This window comes from Centroberyx gerrardi, chromosome 19 (assembly GCF_048128805.1).
Source record: "Centroberyx gerrardi isolate f3 chromosome 19, fCenGer3.hap1.cur.20231027, whole genome shotgun sequence".
Classification (NCBI taxonomy): Eukaryota; Metazoa; Chordata; class Actinopteri; order Beryciformes; family Berycidae; genus Centroberyx; species Centroberyx gerrardi.
This window is the reverse complement of record NC_136015.1, coordinates 13,289,960-13,305,252: the sequence shown is the minus strand read 5'-3', so window position 1 is coordinate 13,305,252 and position 15,293 is coordinate 13,289,960. Positions and strand designations below refer to the sequence as shown.

At 43.1% G+C, this 15,293-nt stretch overlaps 2 protein-coding genes across 6 annotated transcripts in view; one reads left to right on the top strand and one right to left on the bottom strand.

Annotated features, from left to right (window-relative positions):
* The window catches only part of spire1a (spire-type actin nucleation factor 1a), a 34,315-nt gene extending 25,988 nt beyond the window's left edge, over positions 1–8,327 (top strand). For 2 of the 5 annotated variants that reach the window (XM_078290244.1, XM_078290242.1), the window contains 10 exons: positions 730–887; positions 1,489–1,570; positions 1,738–1,880; positions 3,280–3,303; positions 4,017–4,046; positions 5,063–5,200; positions 5,333–5,403; positions 5,514–5,541; positions 5,731–5,894; positions 6,042–8,327. In XM_078290244.1, the coding sequence (XP_078146370.1) occupies positions 730–887; positions 1,489–1,570; positions 1,738–1,880; positions 3,280–3,303; positions 4,017–4,046; positions 5,063–5,200; positions 5,333–5,403; positions 5,514–5,541; positions 5,731–5,894; positions 6,042–6,309 (1,106 nt within the window). In that variant the 3' untranslated portion in view covers positions 6,310–8,327. The remainder of the gene's footprint in view (positions 1–729; positions 888–1,488; positions 1,571–1,737; positions 1,881–3,279; positions 3,304–4,016; positions 4,047–5,062; positions 5,201–5,332; positions 5,404–5,513; positions 5,542–5,730; positions 5,895–6,041) is intronic. The other 3 variants (XM_078290246.1, XM_078290245.1, XM_078290243.1) reach the window with 2 other exon arrangements.
* A 4,499-nt stretch (positions 8,328–12,826) lies between these two features.
* Positions 12,827–15,055, bottom strand: klhl38a (kelch-like family member 38a). Its single transcript, XM_071909064.1, has 3 exons — positions 13,691–15,055; positions 13,308–13,413; positions 12,827–13,116 (listed from the first exon to the last, which is right to left on the bottom strand). The coding sequence occupies exons 1-3, from the start codon at positions 15,044–15,046 to the stop codon at positions 12,827–12,829; spliced, it is 1,752 nt and encodes a 583-aa protein (XP_071765165.1). The 5' UTR covers positions 15,047–15,055.
* Between the last annotated feature and the right edge of the window lie 238 nt (positions 15,056–15,293).

Here is a 15,293-nt window from a genome sequence, read left to right as displayed (position 1 = left end):
GTTGTCATTTGAATTTATTTCATGACATAAAAGTCTTGAGTAGTCACCAAATATGTGACACAGATGCCACATTTTATTTTTGCTGAACTGAAGACATCAATCTGTAAACAAAATTTTGGAGTAATAATTTGTTTTCTTTAGGCATTAGAAGTAGTGTGGCAGTTGCATATTAGCTTTACTGCTGCATTCTCATTGCGGGTAGAGGAGGTCTGATCTCAGATGGTGTTTGACCATCTAAAACTAACACAGCAAGGTCAACTTGATGTACTTGAACATGTACATGCGTATCAAATCTATTTATGTGCAATTCACACGGAAATGACTACCTGGTGGATATTAAAATGGTTAATAACATTGTGCGGCTTTTATTGCTCTACAAAACAAATTGTTGGGCGTTTTGTAATATAATATGTTGAAGTATTGCCAGTCATGTTTGCTTCAATTAGAGGAAATGATTGGGCGGGGAAAAGACTGTTACATTAGCATATGGCGAGGGCTTATCTCGCTCAACATGTGGTGTGTGGGTACTGTCTAGTCACAGTACAAAGACGCCCACAGTTTACACGGGAAGCATGATGGCCAGCTGTCTAGATAGGGGGATCGTACATGGGGATTTATGGTTGCGTTGTAATACATCATTGTTCAAAACCAAAACATTGTTCAAAAAATATGTTAAAACCTATTGTCCTCTCCCTGTGATTGACTGACTGCTCCATCCTCCGCCCACAGACATGAACACACCTGATGCTCCCAGGAAGTTGGCTGTCAGCACGCAGTCGCTGGCCAACGGCACCAGGACTCAAGGGGGCGGAGTGCAGCCGCTCAGCCAGAGGAAAAGGCTGCTCAGGGCGCCCACGCTGGCCGAGCTGGACAGCTCCGAGTCTGACGTAAGACTGCAGTCCCAATGTCAATTGTCTGCGCTCAATAAATAATCCTTTATCTGGTAGACTTTCTCTGTCAGTGCACTTGGTGAAAAGGATAAGGGCTTTACACAGCGACTACATTTACATGCATGGAGTAACCTGGCTATTGGTCGTACTCCGGTTAAGGTCATATCGGGGTTAAGCCGTTTACCTAAACCTTTGATACCTTGCAATTGAGTATCCCTGTTGCCAAGGAAAAACACAATTCACAGCATATTCCTGTGCAGCTGTGGCCCCTAGTTGGCCCCTCCCTCTGAATGCAGTAAGATGTTTACATGCCACAGTAACCAGTTTAATATTAGAGTATGTCCGGCATCTTACTCGGGGTTCTCATAATTGGTGTACAAGCTTACCTAGTTTACTCTTAACAGAGTTAGAGTTTACATCAATGACCCAAAACCAGGTTACCTGCATAACCAGGTTAGGAACAGAATTCTTCATTCATGTAAACATAGCCAATGAGGATGCTTAAACTGGCTTATCTGACTATAAGATCAAAGATGACCAACATATTAAAATGCCTTGGGAAAATTTGATGCAATGTCTATAATCTTCTGGTTGAAAGGAGGAGGCGACACGGAGCAGCTCCAGCATGTCCACATCTTTGTTGGAGGACACGTCTCCTGAGTCTGTCACGGGGAAGAAGGGTAAGAGCTTACTTTGAATGGAATGGAGTAATACTCTACTCTTTGACAGCTCCAATCATATCTACTTGTTGACACAAAACTTTTGGTGCCAAGTCTTCATAATGTCCACACCGGACACCCGGCGGTCTTTCCATGCCTTTCTCATCTTTTTCGTCTCATCTGTCTAGCTCCGCCAAAGTTCCTGCCCATCTCCGCCACCCCGCAGCCAGACAAGCGTCAGTCTCCACAGAGGCGACACTCCATCGAGAAGGAGACCCCCACCAGTGTCCGTCCCTTTGTGCCCCCCTCCAAACAGAGCTCCAAGTCTTTGGTAAGTTCACCACTGGGGCTAATTCTATTGGATTTACGCATCATGGCCAGCATGAAGGAAGCCTCTAAGCCTGGAGACACACTAAAAGACTCCTAAAATCCTACCCAACTTTGAAAATGTATCGCATCACAAACTTAACGGCAGATTTCAGATTTTTTTTGTCTCAGTTGCAAATATGCTCACACATGGCAGTTATGTAAGGATGGGGTTTCACACTTCTAATGGTATAACAGATTATCCTGAAATGTCACTGATGTCACGACCTCTAATCTTGTGGGAATGTAAATCAATATGTATCAATATGCATATTAATGCGATGTGACTAAATGGGATGCTGAATATGCCAGAACAATAAGGTATGCTTAAAGCATACATTTGAATGAGTTTAGTCTGTGAAATCCCAATCATAAACTTTGGCATCACATAGAATTTGAATGGATGCAACCCATTCAAAACGACCAAACAACATTGGATGTACATTATATCTGTTGAATTTACTGCTGTCCTGTGACTGGTCATTTGTTCGCCGTGAGGTCATTGGCTCTCTGAGTGACCCTATGCCGGTCATTTGATTTTTGTGAGGTTGATGGATGTAATTGAAACCACAGGACAGGCTGCAGAATGAAGGAGATGGAGATGGAGTTAGTCCATCCCCACCACTCGCGTGTACAATGGCAGACCACTGGCACCAACCTAGAGGCCCTAGTTTGACCAGAGATCACCCAATCAGGACCAGTGGGCTAAAATCTAAGCTAAAATCCTGAGCTTTTTAAATAGTGGCCATTGTCCTCATGTTACTATCGTGACAGAGTGTGGTAAGAGCAAGCAACGATCCAGAGGACAGTCTATGGTGATCAGTCTGCTGGAGACTCTCACTCTTGCCCGCTGCTCAAACTTCACTTTTGAACAATGTTGGACTTATTAATCAAAACAAATACTCTTTACTCACTTCAAAAGTAATATTATTATTATTGGGTGTCATTCATTACAGTATTTGTTATATTACTTTTCCATTACACCTCCCAAATTGGCGATTGCATCCTCTGTTACCTTTTAAAAATCAGGATAATTCAACTTCTGTGTAATCAAAAACCATTCAAGTCCAATGTTGTCATCCTTTTGCTTGACGAAACCAAACAGTAATTGATTTAAGCAGAGGCAGAGTTTCTCATGTGTTTTTATACACACACACGTGCTCATACACGTTTTCCGCCCTTCACATAGGAGTTTAGCTTTCCTAATGGCATGTACAGCAAACAGTAAAGCCTTTGTCCTTGGCCTGCAGCTCTCCTTCCCTGCCAGTTCCCATATTATATCTCATTATTATGGTTACATTGGTTAGCTGTCTTGTTCTCCCAAAGACTTAATTAGTTGTTTCCTTTTTTATATAATGCTGCAGCTGATGGCGGATCCCAGCACCAAGGTAACTTGGTCAATCTTCTGTCTGTCTGTCAGTTCATATGTTTTATTATATATCATTTTTAGAATTTTTTTTCTTTATTAAGACAGTGAGAAAGCTAAGAGGCAGACAGATTAGGGGCAGGATTCAATCGTAGGCCAGCAGGGATACATGTGGGTCCAGAGACAGGGGTTCTGACCATTACACCATCAGTGGGCACCAGCTGTTATCACTGACCCACACTGTGTATGATGGAAAATATGATCAGAAAGAATGCGCTCTTTGTCAGTCCAGTCATCAGATGGATGCTGCCATCTCAGTAGATTGTCCCATCATGGGACTGGCACTACAGTGTTGCTTATTGAATTAGACTTGAGTTTATTTACAATTTGAGTCCATGCAGGGACTGAGTTTAATAAATAATGTATGAATCAGAATATAGAAAGGTTAGGCACACTTTAAAAAAAACTATAGTTTACATTGTGTTTTTGTAGATTATTCCTTATCATTATCCCACCCTGTTAAGGTTAAGGTTAAGGTTAAGGTTAAGGTTAAGGTTCAGAGACTGGCGTAACTAGGTCTAGGTGTATGATGTAACTCCCAGCTGTCCTGACTGCCTCAAATAGATTCATGCAGTTCTTATGTTATACCTCCTTAAGCATATTATGTGATTAGCTTGTTGGAATAGAAGGTTCTGTTTATGTTTGAATGTCATGTTCCCTCTGTCTGCTGGTCAGGTGGAAGTCGACAGCGGTGCTCAGGGCGGGGTACGTCACTGTTGCTATATATCATCCAATTGCATCATCAAAAGCACCTCTGAACTCTTATACTAACACGGTGTGGGGAACCCGTCCATAATACCATCCAGTTCAACAGATGCAAATCATTAAGGTTCATCAGGGCTGCCGAGTGAGGCGTTTTATTTTGACATAAATCTGTTGAATGAGACCTTGTGTCATGACCAATTATTTGAATGGGAAAACTTACCACAGGAAAACCATGCCATATCGAGCAAATTAAAGAGGCTGCTGTGTCACAAATCTCCTAGCGATGAAAGCTAGCGCCATGATGGTGGTCCACTGGATTATTGGCCGTGTGCAAATAATGGTTAAATATTATCCAGGCTAGAAATAAAGAGATATATGGGAAACATAGTTGTGGTGTGGGTCGATTCAGTAACTTTATAAGTAAAAGTGAATGGTCCGATGAGGAAGATTTCTTTCCAAATTACGGTTACTGTGACAAAGTAAACAGTGTTGCCTTTAGTCCTAGCTTCTTTAGCCCCATTTTCTACTCAAAAGCACATGTAACTTGAGAAAAGAAATCAACCTTGTCTATTCCATACTGTTGAGTTGGTCGAGTCCTAAGTTTAGAAATACAATCAGCTGTTGTAGCCAAGAGATGTGGACCTCCAATATGGCACCCAGCAGGCGTGTTATGTCACCTGAAAGCCCTCTATTCCTGTTCTTCATGATTGCATCTTCATGTCAGTGGAAACATCATGTATTGTTTGTATTGCATCATGGTTCAGACAGGGGGTGGAAGACTTTCATTTTCAACTTTATCATCTCCTAACATGTTTGTCTACAGGTAAAGGGTGCTTATATTTTGGGTGATTCAGCATGACTGTATCCCTTGTTTTTTGTGTTCCGCTGCATTCACATGGTGTCGACCTCATTTCCTTGACAATCACCTCCTGCTATTGCACTGGCACACAGGACATCTGTTTAGTCATCTACATGTGTAAGGGTAGTTTCCTAATGTGACGTGTCTCTCCCTCCAGGAGGAGTTCTGCTACCCAGTGGAGTGCCTGGCTCTGACGGTGGAGGAGGTGATGCACATCAGACAGGTTCTGGTCAAGGCCGAGCTGGAGAAGTTTCAGCAGTACAAGGACATCTACAACGCCCTCAAGAAAGGAAAGGTACAAATCCTCTGTAGCTTCTGTCCGAGTTTCAATGCTGTCCCAAAGATGGGTAGATTTTGTCTTCAGACTGATCATTTCCCACAGCCATTCAAATGCAACAGATTTCCTCACCCATCCTCTCCTCTCTAGGTTTGCTTTTCATGTCGGACCAAGAGGTTCTCCTTGTTTACCTGGTCCTACACCTGCCAGTTCTGCAAACGGTAAGTTGAATCACTATTACTAGAACAAAAGGTCATCTTTTTACTCTACTGAAGTGTAGCAGCAGTCCAGGAATGCTTAACTAAAACACTATTTTTATCTTCCTCTCCAGGCCTGTGTGCTCCCAATGCTGTAAAAAGGTAGGTGACTCTTGACTTCTCTTTAACACACTCTCGAACACTCGCTTCAAGATGTGTCGACACTCTTGACACCTGTCAGCTGCTCCAGGAACACTAACAGATGGTGCATAAAGCTGCAGTTGCATCAAGCTAGAGTTGCAAAAGCAGTTTTCAATAGCGTTTCATTTAATTTCATCATTTTTACCTCAGATGCGGCTGCCATCTAAGCCCTACTCCACCTTGCCCATCTATTCGCTGGGCCCCAGTGCCATGGCTAAGGAAGAGGCAAGTGCAGCCTCTGCCCCCGCTCAGCCCGAAAAGACCCCGTTTGCATCCGGACACAACCGACACAGCCTACGCAGGACTGTTTACAAGTATGTCACTGCAGAATCCCCTGTTTTTTTCATATATATATATATATATATACTGGACAAAGTCGGCCATAATGCCACCCTGTGTCTAGCAACAGGCTGGGATCCGTCAGATCTTACAGACACATCCTCTTTTCTCTCTGTCCTCAGGTTGTCGAAGCACGGCAGCAGTGGCAGCAAGGAGGGCAGGTCGCAGGACGAGCCTGAGCTTCCCAAGGAGCTGACTGAGGACTGGGCCTCCATGGAGGTCTGCGTGGACTGCAAAAAGTTCATCACAGAGATCATCTCCTCCAGCAAGCGCAGCCTGTCCGTGGCCACCAAGCGCGCCCGTCTCAACCGCAAAACCCAGTCCTTCTACATGTCGTCGTCCAGCTCGACCAACTTCCGGCCCTCGGAGCGCACCATCAATGAGGTGTAGAAAGTAGGAACCACCATGTACGCTTCCCTCCTTTCGTTCACCCCCCTCCTCTAAAGGATCTTGCCAGGGTACAAAAAAACAAAAAAACATCTTATTTGATCTAAGTTGAGGCTGACTGGTCATTTGTAGGTTCACTGCAGTGTTTGTAAATGGTTAAAAAATGAAATAATAAAAATCAGAAGTGACCATGAACCCAGTCCACCACCCCAAAGTTAGTAAGGGTTCTCATACCTTACCCCCTCTCAGGAAAAGTTGGCATGCTTTGCTGTGATGCTCGTGAAAAAGACCACTGGTCAGGACGCCCCCTTGTTGTAATCCATCTGGCTGCCAGATAGCAGTGGAGAGAACCATTTTTCAGTGAGTGGCAGTAATGATTCAGGGCATGTTATGGGTGGTAACATGGGTAAATAAAGCTGCTGATGTCACGATGGTGAACCAAGTAAGAGTCTGTATATTTGGCACGAGAGTGGGACGAGTCGCAGGATACCGTGGTTCTTCCGGCCAGGCGTTGAAGTGATATTGTGTAAATAGTACAAAGGCCCCACCCAAATCTTAGCTGTAAATAAGTTTTCCTGTTCCTGTTTACTACTAGCACTCAGGAAGAACAACCGATTGTCTGTTGACAGAAATGCACTGTAGATCCACTCGTCAGGTCTGCTGGGGTAGTTGTCTGCCACCCCCCCCGCCCCTCCCTCCTCCTTCCAACAAGATTATGCCAAATGTTACATCATTTATTTTTTTTAGCCAGTTTTCATCAAATGTAGAGATTTGTCAAATACATATTTACTATTCTTTCTGATGAGATGACAAGTTGAGGGGCAAGAATAGTGTTTTTCTGGGTGGGTTTTAGCCACTTGGTTATGATGTACATTAAAGTCTGTGCCTGGTGCCAAAATAATAACTTTTTTCTGAATGCCTTTGTAATTATGGACCTATTGTACATATTTATGATTAAAATTAAATGGGGGGGACATTACAGGAGGAATCCAAGGTCTGGTTTCTTGCCCTGCCGTGTTCCAAGCTGGGCAATAGAAGCACAGCATTGTGGGGTTATGAATGTGTACATGCTGTATATCTAAATTGTTTAAAATCCTGACTCTAATGTTCAAAAACCTTTACTAAGTGATGTAAAGAATGGGGAAATTATACTGGATTTTGTGTATGGAAAAGTAAAAAAATCCAGATACAGGCACAGCTGAAATGCCTTCATTTAGACGTCATAGAAAAACGACACATTTTGGCATCGTCACACGCACCGCAGTCATGCCTGGGTCTTGATTTTTATGCTTTTACATATTAGAAGTATAAGTTTGCCGTGTTTCTTTTAAGTTTTTCCTTGCGCCTCTTGAGTTTGAAATTCTTCTCTTAAACGTTTATTATTAGTGTTATTATGGTTTGTGTCAATCTAATATATTGAGATTTTATTTCTTTTGTATGGTCTATAAACTTCCTGTTAAGATACCCTTCTAAGTCTCAAATAGCACTTTTACTGGACCAATGTATTATTTATGTTGAGTTTGTCTTAATTTCATTCTTTTTTTAAATCTCTGTTTTTCACCTCTTGGGGGTCCATAGTGCCATTTCTTAGGGTTCCTCATGGATGAAGGTCTGTGTGAATGGTTGCAAGTTTTAGTATTTGGCTGTAACAAAAAAAAAACCATCCCATTGAATTGAATGTAGGCTATTGTATTTTAACTGTATGGCTCTGTCATTGCAATATGCATATAGAATTGTACATCCTTTCAAATAACACATTCTCTCTTTCACTCACACACACACACACACGCACACAAAAAAGTCAAAAAGTCACATGTACATATAATTTGATTGTTTTGTGACAGTTGTTACCAAATGAGCAGAAAGCCTACCCAGCCTGTTAAATGATGATGCCATACTCCAATGAAATAGTGTGTCTGACCAGATTATTTTAGACCCCTGTAAGGAATGTGTGCATGCTGTACTGTGATTTTTTTTTTTTTTTTATGAAAGAAATTATAATAAAATGATCAAGACTCTTATGTAAGACTCCAATATCTCTTATTTGAAACATATTATGTGGGGTTGAATTTTAGTACCACAAATTTGCAGTGTTACAGAGCAAAGCCTCAAGCTTGAAGCGCAGGGTCTCTTAACTCAGTGAAGATGCTTGTTTTAACCAGCAGGGGGCGATAGAGGTGCAGTGAAAGGCAAGTTGCTCTGTTTCAACACATCACATCATCATGGGGACATCAGGTGGCAGAGGAAGGATATTACATTCCTTTTTAACTGTATTACTTGGTCAATATTGGATTGACATGTCCAATTGTGCAGATATTTGACAAATGTAATCTTATAACAACTGTATTGGCATTCAAACTATCTTTTCAATATGTGCTGCAAAAGTTAGGACTTTTTTTTTTTTTAGGAATTTTTTACTTAGTTTTACTCCAGTGATTAGAAAAATGAAAGCCATTCACAACTTTAATATTCATTCCATTGCTTATTTTCAGTGAGCTACTGTTGCTGTTGGTTCTGACGTTCTATTAAAAGTTCAGTGATGTTTGAGAGTGGTAAAATACATTTTTAGTAGCTTTATGTACTGCCCAGTACTGCCCAATAGGGGTCAGACAAAACCTTTATTTGCTGCAGCTTCAGATGTGACAACACACATGACTCCCATAGTGTATTTTGTAATATACTGTATATAATACATAATAACACTTTTACCATTTACCAACACTTGAACTAATGTACTAAAACAATATAATCTCACAAACAAAAAAAGACATGCATTTTGCATTTCAATTTCAAAACAAGCATATCTAAAAAGGTTGATATGTAATCTTAGTAGGATTTAAGTAAAAATGGAATCAAATTGCCACACAGGTGGCTGAATCTCTTTATCTCTTCGCATTTCTAAACCACCTGTTACCCCAGGAACGGATGGCAGTATGGCTCACCCATAGCTGTATACTGTAGGGGTAAACCTTCCTAATCCCACTGTCTATCACATTAACACAGGGGTAAAGTTACAGCCTGGCCAAGGCAATACAGCCTCTCACATGACACAGCGGGGAAACCCCTCACTTAGTATTTCAAAACAGCACTAAGGGCAACCACCGTGTAGGCGCCTCTGGGTGCTGTGATCCAACCAGGAAAGACACGCCATCTCTAGTGTTTGCTGTTGTTGAGAACTGAAGCTGCCATAGTGAATGAGATGGACTTAAAAAAGTTGTTTAAAACTAGCATGGGATGGCATTGGTGATCTCAAACTATATTTTTCAATGTGGTTATTCCTTACCTGCCTCATTTTAACACAGAAGTGGCAAGAATGTTTTACTGTCACTGCAGTGGAAGTAATCTTTACTTAACAGGTGATTCAACCCTAGCTGAAAGAGCTCAAATACTCTGTTTTGTTTTGGAGAATCTATGTGGGTTATATGGGGTATGGTTTATACTGATGGGGTTGCTTGTTTGTATGTGTGTGTGTGTGTGGTGATGCATGCATGCTGCTCTGTGTGCATGTTTGTCTTTTAACCACACTTATGTGGGTACGTGCATGGGCTAACATTGAAACGTTATCCCTTGATGGGTTAGTAACAGGCACTGAAAATAACCTGCCAGGCCACAGCCTCCCTGAAGGGTGACCCTCACACACCGGTTTCTATGGTAAGGCAGCAAGCAAACACACATCAATAAACAGTCCGAATAGGCTGTGTATTTAGCTGCAGCTTAATAAAAAAAAGTTTCATAGGCTGTTCTTGTCAAATGCTGCACTGGCTAACTGAATGGAGCCAATGACAGCTGACCCAGCTGATGGCAAATTACTCATAATGGTCACAGTCATATTCTCAATAGGTTTAAACTTTGAAGGTTTATGGTTTAGAGTTAAAGAACAGCTATTCTGCTGGGTGACATATGCCATATTGAAATGATTTGGTTAGGCTGTAGGTGTTCAGGCCACACACACACACACACACACACACACACACACACACACACACAGGGATATTGTGAGGCATTCAGAGTGACCAGGCTAACGAGGAGCCATTTAACCCAATGACAGTCGGGGCTTGCTAATGTGGAGTGTGATGAAATTAGCCCTTGGTCGCTGCTCTTGGGCAGGTTTCAAGGTTTCCCCACTAATGGGCAAGGATTAAAACTTAAAAGCGAAAGCTGATCCCAGATCTCTTCCCCTAAGGTCAACTTCACCCGAGGGCCGCATACAAATAGGCCATACCATACACACAGTGAGCCTCTCAAGGGGAAGTTAGTAACTGGAGCTGTTACAGGTCGACCTCCCAGGCCAGACACACTTTATGGACAGAACGTGCCCTGAGGGGTCAAGGGGCTCGGCACAGGACCGTCATGTGCTAACATAAGGGATGTATCCATATCATGCCGAATGGACTGTAAATGGGTTTTTGACTTAATGTCAGTGTATACAACAGTACGTCTGCATCAAAGTTAAATGTAATCCAATATTTCAGTGCAAGTTGCACTGGTACTGGTCTGTTGATGTATGCATAGCTGCCAACGTGTCACCTGATAGCCAGTGAACATGTTCCTGTGTCACCATCAACAATCATCCCTTGAGTATGAAGGAACATGACTCAGCCACTCTACAAAGGGAGACCCATTTAGATCCCAGTTAGTTCAACTGAAGACAGTCTAGTAAAAGAGAGACAAAATCTGCACCACTGTCAAAGAGAGATTCTATCAGTTGTTCTTGTATTTTAGGGAGATTCAAACCAATAAATTAGAAACTGGATTTTTTTGTAGTATCACTACATTCATACACAAATAACATATTGTTCTTTTAAAAACACAAGTCACACACAAGGTAATAAATATCCAAAATGTGTGTACATTGTACAGTGGTAAATTATACATTTTAAAGAGAAAGTTTATCTTTTGTGCAAGTAACAGCAACACATTATGCATCATGCAGTTGAGCAGTGATGCGATTTGAAATAAATAGATTCACTGCCACAGGATGCCACAGGATGATCCAGTGATGTGATAATAGGGTTGCCATGGTGATTGTTACCAGGGACAGGGACTGGTTGAGCACCATGGTGAATCTCTGTTCCATAGAGGTCAAGAGCGTCACATGGTAAGGAAGGAAAAGGCAAAAGTAGGCAGGTGTCCACAGCCTCAGTGGCCAGTGTCTTACAACTTCTTGCCATACAATAAGTGTGGTTCAGTTTGGACTCCAATACACACCACTGAGAGCTGTTTATGTTTATGCACAACTGCACTGTTTTTTCTTGGATATCTAAAGACAATGTTCTCAATTGTTTGTTCTCTTCTACAGGAATTTTATCAGATGAATGGAAGGTTTGATCTGTGGACATGCTTCTGCACGTTACATTTGCAAATGAGCACATGGTGTAAACCCTTAAAAACACCCTTTCCTCTCATGGTTGCCCTTCAGTAGGTCACTGCATCACCCTTGGGCATTCAAATGCAGCAACGTCACATGTCCACACATCAACATAGCTGCCCGCAGAACCAGTGGCTAGTTCTTTCATCTAGCTGCAATAGCACATGGTGAAATTAAAGATAAATCACCACTAAAGGAAACACTGTAAATAATTTCTATACAGTGCTTAGACTAATCTACAACATCTCTGAAGTCTTGGACATATTCTACTTTCAGTATGTGATGTTGGAAGTCAAACAACATCACATAGGACAGAATGATGTACATACTTTGTTGAGGGATACAGTAATAATTCCCAAAGTCATAAATCAAGCTGGCTAAATTAGTTGTGTTGGCCCAGATAATTTCATTTCAGCAAAATTCTCCTTCCCAGCTACATTCCAGCAAATATGGTAGCAGCCACAGCTAACTTGGCCAGCGGCTCTGCTAGCAGGAGGAGCTGTCCATCTTTTGTCTTGATTGTTCTCATCAGGAAGTGAACTCTGATAGAAGCATGTGGGTCAAGGAGGAATGTAAACTCTTTAAAGTGCCTATGTATTTTATGCCTGATCTGTCTGTTGCCGTCTCACAAGACAAGCAGAGCCCATACAGTTAACCAGCAGACGCAGAATTCACTGTGCATTCAATTGTTCTAGGTAATTCAACTGCAACTGACACACAGACTGATACGCTGTAAATAAATGTCTGAGAAATTAAAGCATTAACGCCTTTAGTAAGCGTCAAAACACTGCAGCCATCTGTGGAAAGAGCTTTTTTGGATTACGTATGTGTCTGAACAGCTGCTTGTTGTGTAAGTATGCCTGTCTCTCGTTATCTCTGGGGTTCTCAGTTCAGTTCCCCCGCAGGTGCCTTAGCCATGACACTTCTGATTGCCAGCTGAGGTCTCCTTTGATTTGAAACGCCACAGATGATGGTCAGCCTGGCCTAACATGCCGCTAAGTTGCAGCAGAGGCTGAGCTGCGTGAAGGAACGCAATCAGTTTGAGATGGTTTCCCATTTGTAGCTAGAGGCAGGCCAATTAATCATGGCAAAAGGGGGGATGTAGAACATGTAGCAAGGCATTGACCTAAAGTGGCTGGGTTGGGTGGTGGGTCATGGCGGATTGGGTCTGTTGGAAACGCAGACCAATGGCAGGGAGCCATGGTCAAACAACTTGTACGGCAGGGAGCCCTTCGAGGTCCACACGTCCGTCTTGGGGTCATAACACTCAAAGCAGTCTGAGTCCTCGATGACATCATGACCATTGAGGATGCGTCCACCAGTCACATAGAGCTTGTTGTTGATCACCGTAGCGCTGTGATGCATCCTTCGTTCCTTCAGATTCTCACACTTGACAAATTTGTTGGCTTTGGTGTCGTAAGCTATCATTCGTCTGGTGTACCCTGGAAATTAAATATTCATTGAGGCCATCTTTAAAGATGCACGCTATACATCATTTAAAATTCTCTTTGAAATTACATCTAAAGCTGTTCATGAACATGTTTTCATGTGGAAATATGTAACAGCTGGGGAAAACAACCTATTTGTTTTCCATACATGAAAAAGCAGGCTCTAAACAATTCCCTGGGCCCACCTCCTATGATGTAGATCTTGTCCTCGATGACGGCAGCAGGAGCACAAACATTCTTCACTGTCCTGGTCTCTAGCCTGGACCACAGGTTGCGAGAGATGTGATACACCTATTGACACACCACACATATCATTGGACAATTAGCCAACCTGTTTACTATAGCATCAAAAAATAAGATTGTAATTCACCATCCGCTTGTGTGATATTTGGTATACATAATAATTACTCAAACATTTTGGAGTTTCTCATGAGTGTTGGATTTTTACAGTAAATATATTTTCTATCTGCACATATTGACAAAGGCCATGGCCATATTGGATTGGCAATAATGTTGAACTGGAACTTCATGTTGATCCAATAATGTTGAAGCGAGAAGTCTTCTCTACCTGAATCAGCCTGACAGGGTTCTGCATGGCGTCCTCCCCTCCGAAAACATAGATCCTCTGATCACTGGCTGCAACTGCTGGATGCAGCACCGGTGTGGGCATTGGCGCCATGGGCTCCCATTGATTAAACATACTGTTATACCTCTCTACTGAGTGGGAGATTTGTTTGTCTACCCCAATGCCTCCTAGGACAAATATAAAGTGCAGATAGGACACGCTTTGGTGGGCATATCGTGGCTCCAACATAGGTTCAGCAGTCCGCCACTGGTTGGTCTTAAGGGAGAGTGTATAAACTGTAGCACTGACTGTGCTGTCGCCTGATGTCATGCAGAGACTGAGCCCACCAACCACATACAGGATGCTATGAATACACACGTACGCGGCTTTGTAGAGGCGCAGAGGCAGCTTGGCCAACCACTGCCAACGATGGGTCCTCTCATCATATAGCAACGCTTCTCGAGAAGTCTGTTCATTGTTTTTGCGCCCTCCAACCACCACCAGCGTTTCTCGGCAGGTGTAACGCCGCGGTGTGGTCCAAAGTGGCTTGAGCTCACGGCTGCACTTGGTGCTGACAGAGAGCATGAGGCGGCGCACTGACTCAATGATCTCGGTACAAAGGGTGGAAGACTGCACCAATGGGTCATTAGCGATAAACTGGAACAGGTAAGTTGGGTGTATGTAGCGAAGACGGACTTTCTTGAAGAGATCATGGATAGCACCGCGTCGTGAGAATGGGTCATGGTGGATCCACGCCAAGAGGGTCTCAAACACCTGCTCTTCCTCCGCACAAAGTCGGTCGTCTTCTAAGTAACACATGAGTTCAGGAAGGGACAGCTCACAGAAGTCCTCTGTAGCGGCCACATCAGAGAAACACCTCACAGCCATCTCTTTTGCCCTCTCCCTTAAACTCTCGCAATGAAGGATCTCAGAAAGTCGTATCATGCTCAGACAGTTGTCTGGACTGAGCTGCTCCTGGAGAAACATCGAGCAGGCCTCAAAGAGACGTCCATAGTGAAGCATGGATGCTGCCTGCATGAGTGGGAGCACGATCTCCATGGTGATAGTGATGGCGCCTGTGTAGACGTAGTCCACAATGCCACTGAGGACGTCTGACGAGATTCCCTTCAGGTCCACACGGGCCTGGCTACTTTCCAGAAAGTTGCTGCAGAACATGGCGCGGAAGTATGGGCTGCTGGAGACCAGGATGTTCCGGTGGCAGGGGATCTCCCGGTGCTCAGTGCAAAGCAGGACGTCTGTCAGGATACGCTCCTGCCGGAGGACGTTGAGCTGGGCAAGTAGATGGGAGGGAAGTTCCAAGTCTTTGAAAGCAAAAACTTCACGTGATCTACAGGCCATTCTGTGGAAGGAGAGGAAAGAGAGAAAGGCAAAAGAAGGAGGAATCACGTCATGATCATAGTTTTTGAGTATTTCTACTTTCCATTGGGAAAGGTTGACAGAAACAAAGGATTTGCCATTATGCTGTCCTGCGCTATTAAACTGTGGGGAGGGTAGAAACTTGGCTTGGATGTTGTGATGAAGAAGAGGGTGAGTGGGCGAGAGCAGGTCAGTGGGGTTATCAAGTGGCTACTCTGCATGATAAATG